Genomic DNA, 5,000 nt, shown 5'->3' on the forward strand with positions numbered 1-5,000 from the left:
TAAGCCCAGTCATACTGCGGTCTGCTGGATTATATCGACCGTTTCCAAATTGGTCTGGAAGGCAGTGAATTTGCTCAGGTTCCTTTATCGGTCTCTGCTTGCGCGCTGCTTTGCAATTTGAGACTATCTATTGGGCTTCTGCAACTGTCTGTTTTGTTTGCAAAGTACTTTGCAACGTGAGAAGGTTTCTTGTGTTCCCGTATCTGGTTGCGTGTGGGTTCCTGTACTTTTCTGCTTGTTTACAAGGTACTTAGAGATAAGCGAAAGGTTGCTTTGGCTACTATATTAGTATAACAATGGGATCCCCTATATTTTTGTGTATTTACAAGCAATTGTTCAACTTTGCTGGATGCCATGCTCTCCTGTATCAGATTGGTAATGAAATGCCATAAACTTTGCCAGTAATTAAAAGTTGTTTTCCCTTTCGGATTTATCTAGATCGACTGAGCAAATGTTACTCTATTTCTTTAAAGGCTTTTGTGGCATATAAGGACTGATTGCGTTCTTGAGCTTTTTTCATGATCGATGGGGTTCGCGCCACCCTGTCTCCTTTACAAACTGGTTTAGGATTTGTCAAGACTGACTGTGTTATGACATATCTGCGTTTCTTTATGAACAGCTACAGGATTGGTTAACATCGACTCTTTCCTTGCGACCTACTTTCGGTTTACTCAGGATCAGTCGGGTTTCTGCCTTTTTTTTTTTTTTCAAAAATGCATATGGATATGACGAGAACTTTTGCATTCCTGGAAGTGTAGATAGTTATGAAGTATTTGTAAGTCTTATGAGTATTTTTATTATCAGGATGGATCACCATTTAGAGTCCCGGATTATAACTTGAGTTGTTTTCCTGTGTTGCCCTTGTAAATATCGCCGTGTTTAACAAGAAAATATTGTTAATATTCTTAAATAAGTCATAATAAACAAAACTTGTACACCCACTCCTTTAAACTGCAGCTATGTCAATTCTTTCATATTCTGCGACGATTTAACAACTTGACACAGCCTTTCTAGCCCACTCACACTATCCACGACATCGAATCACTAATTGAAGTCAGTGACCAATTTCTCCACAATAAGTCTTCGCTGTAAAAAGACCACTAACTATGCATCTTGTCCCTCTTCAGCCCTGGCCCGCGCCCCTCGGAACTGTCACGTGACCTCCCCTGACCTGGGCCGACCTCCCGACCTGGGTTTTGACTTACCAGCATGCAGCCCTCCGACAGTGAAGACGAGGTCGACTCACCCGAAGGACCCGGAGCGTCGCACATCCCGGCCACTATATATGTCATTAAGGTAATTCTAGGTCGACTTGGGTCATGTGTGGCTTCTCATGTCAGCTCAGGTCATTTCACGTAGATTTATGTCTTAAGTGTCGGCTTTTAGGTTCGTGTAAAGGCCGCCACTAACGCTCAGTTATACCTGCGCGGTTACGCCTGCACAGTCTGCCTGTGCAGGCAAAACTGAACCTGCTAACGTTCATTTTTGCCTGCACAAGCATAACTGCGCAGGTATAACTGAGCCTTAATGGTGGCCTTAAGGAACATGTTTTCTTTAGGCATAATGTCATCTTGTAAAATTTAACGTCACTGAAGGTCATTTAAGATGATGGGTATGTGGGTATTGTGTCCATGCTGAGACCCTGATCTAGATTAAAAGGTTATTTATACAAAGATCATTCAAATTGACTCCAGTCTGTATTCATCATATGTCCAGTCAGATCATTACAATTATTCTGTGCAACTTTAGTTGGTTGTTTATTTCCAGTGTGTGTTTCTATATCTTTTGATCATATACTTTTTTTCGGCATTCAGGATATTCGGGATTACCCCTCACAGACTTTGATTATTAAAATTCTTTAAAATATTCAAGTGCTCTACAGACCTGTGTCTCCCATGTTATCATTCGGGGTATTCGTTTTTGTGTTTTTTCTTGTTATTGATATTGTTGTTATATTTTTTTTATTTGTCAAGTCACTTATGGCCAAATACAAAAGAGATTTCTTACAGTTTTTTGAAGTTCGTTTTTGTTTGTATGTGAAAGTAATGTTTCATTATATATTCTGTTGTTTTTTTTTATGTAAACACAACTCTTGGTATTTCAAGTACGTCAAGCAACTCGGTCACCAAGGCATTAAAAATGCTGGTCAGTTTATATGATTTGGTGAGAGATTTTACGATTAGTGTACTGTCTGTGAGGCATTCAGAGTTAATTGACACTATTTTGTGAGTTGTTGAGATGTGCCACTATTAAAACACTCATTTTCAAATCATTTAGCCTCAGTTCTTTGGTACTCTGGAAGATGAGGCTCAATGGTGTTGGTCAGTTAACATTACATTCTGTGGATAACTGCGGCCTCTATATCATTTGTTTAATTTGATTTCTCATTCGGCAGTCATTCATTGCTGGTAAGCTTATACTTACTGTTGGATTGTAGCTCATGCATTTTGTGGATCATGAGAATTAAGACTAATTTAAAATGAGTTATTGGGCATTTAATCCCGCAAATCAAAAACTTAAGGATTATTATAAGTTCTTTTCATACACTGTTGTAAGTAGGTCATTTTAGTCCGATATATCTGAGATAAAATCCTGTCTGGGGCCTTGTCTACCCACCCGCGATTTGTTTGCCCTCATAGTTTTGCCAGTCATTCTAGGTCGTAATTGCTGCCAATATTTTCCTTGTCTTTTTTTTCCATCAGGCGGAGCCAGTTGTTCTGAAGTGTATATAATATATATATATATATATATATATATATATATATAATATATGTATATATATATATAATATATACTATATACATGATACCTATATGTATACACACACGCACACACACACACACACACACACATATATATATATATATATATATATATATATATATATATATATATATATATATATATATATATATATAGTATTTAATGCTGTGTTTATAATACTGTCAATTCCTTCTACTGTAGCGTTGACGTGGCTATTTTCGGAGGTCTGGTAACCTTTTAATCATCTCCATAACAAGTTTGGAATGTAGGTCGTCTTTGTTCCATTTATCTTCAATGAAAAATGAACATATTCACTTACGAACAGCTCGAAGGGTAGAATTATCGTCCATTTTCATTTTATAATAATTGCTTCTTTCTTCTCTCGCTTATCTATCTGCCTTGTTCATGTCTCGAAGAGCAAAATACTGCTTTTATGACCTCGCCGACAATGATATTTCGTGTTGGATTGTGCTACAGTTATGGGATTGTTGCGGTCACAGTGCATTCGTCAAGGCCGCAAAAAGTCATTCGTTGCTTTTCTTTCCAATTTTACCTAATTTCCTCTCTCTCTCTCTCTCTCTCTCTCTCTCTCTCTCTCTCTCTCTCTCTCTCAAATGGCTGGTTAAAATACTAAGGGTTATACATTTAAAAATAAGAAACAACTTGAGTATAACAACAAAATACTTTTATATTAAATTCTCTCTCTCTCTCTCTCTCTCTCTCTCTCTCTCTCTCTCTCTCTCTCTCTCTCTCTCTCTCTCAAATGGCTGGTGAATGTACTAAGGGTTATACATTTAAAAACGAGAACAATTTGAGTATAACAACAAAATACTTTCATATTAAACTCTCTCTCTCTCTCTCTCTCTCTCTCTCTCTCTCTCTCTCTCTCTCTCTCTCTCTCTCTCTCTCTCAAATGGCTGGTTAAAATACCAAGGTTATACATTTAAAAATGAGAAACAATTTAAGTATAACAACAAAATACTTTCATAATAAACCTTCTCTCTCTCTCTCTCTCTCTCTCTCTCTCTCTCTCTCTCTCTCTCTCTCTCTCTCTCGTTGGCTGGTATGAATTCTAACGTTGTACAAATAATGAATAACAGTAAGAGGTATAATGAACGCCAGCTGTCCGTAATGGCCATATTTCTCTCCCAAGGGGAACGGAACCAGTTTTAACCTGAATTAAACTTGACACAAATTATGAGAGCAAGTATAACGAGGGACCAGAATTATTATCGTCCCGGCAGGTAGATTGTAAACAACCACATTAACATTGCATTTCCTAGGTTTCTCTGCTGCCTCGTCCAATTGATCATTGAAGGCCACATATTATTTTAAATATCTCCTGCGACCTCGTAGCGCCCCTGACTTTTTGGACGCATTTGAATTTATCTTCCTAAAGGAAAATAACTTCAAGAGGCTTTTTCCTCCGAATCCCAGCGAGGAAGTAAAAGGCTAATTCAGTTTTTTTTCGGATTCAGAACTTTAATACGCGAGCGCACACAAAGGAGGGAGGCAGTAAATTAGTTATAAAGTCAGTGGTGGTACTAGAAGGTAAATTTTTTTTTCTATTTTTTTTTTTTGCAAACGCCTCAAGTAGATCCCATATTACTGAGCATGGTTAGTATCGTTCCATAGCTAACACGACTCTCCCTATTTCAATAGTGTGAGATACACACAGCTACTTCACCTTACTTATAGGTCAGTAGGATATTTCCACAGTCAGTGGGGAAGTTGCACATCCCACTTCGTCATCCTTAGGTCAGTGAGGAGTTCCATACCCCTCTTTAGGTTAATGGGGAGTCCACAGCTGATTTGACCTTCCCTAGGGCAACTGTGGGAGTCCCACAGCTGATTTGACCTTCCTTAGGTCAGCTTGGGGAGTTCTACATCTAACCTGACCGTTCCTAGTTCAATAGAGGAGAACACCTCTTCTGACCTCCTGACTCTGTGTCAGTGGGGAAGTTCCACAGTCGATCGGTGATTTAATCTGCCCTAGGTCATTGAGATTTCCACAGCTGACCTGACACGCCATAGGCTAATGAGGATTTATGCAGCTCACCCAACCCTCCCCAGATCAACTGGGAGAATGCCATAACTGACCTGACCTTCTATAAGTCAGTGAGGGAGAGTGCCTTTGCTGAGCTGATCTTCCCTATGGTCAGTGGAGAAAGTTATGCAACTCTGCTGACCCTTCTTAGGTCTGTAGGATCTTCGTCGAAGGGAATTGTTGCTTCCTC

At 39.0% G+C, this 5,000-nt stretch overlaps 1 protein-coding gene across 6 annotated transcripts in view; it reads left to right on the forward strand.

Moving 5' to 3' along the window:
• LOC135209047 (anoctamin-10-like) overlaps nt 1–5,000 on the forward strand; it is a 269,749-nt gene that overhangs the window by 83,413 nt on the left and 181,336 nt on the right. For all 6 annotated transcript variants that reach the window (XM_064241591.1, XM_064241595.1, XM_064241596.1 and 3 more), the window contains exon 2: nt 1,128–1,296. In XM_064241591.1, the coding sequence (XP_064097661.1) occupies nt 1,210–1,296 (87 nt within the window). In that variant the 5' untranslated portion in view covers nt 1,128–1,209. The remainder of the gene's footprint in view (nt 1–1,127; nt 1,297–5,000) is intronic.

The sequence above is a fragment of the Macrobrachium nipponense genome, chromosome 37 (assembly GCF_015104395.2).
Source record: "Macrobrachium nipponense isolate FS-2020 chromosome 37, ASM1510439v2, whole genome shotgun sequence".
In the NCBI taxonomy this organism is placed as follows: domain Eukaryota; kingdom Metazoa; phylum Arthropoda; class Malacostraca; order Decapoda; family Palaemonidae; genus Macrobrachium; species Macrobrachium nipponense.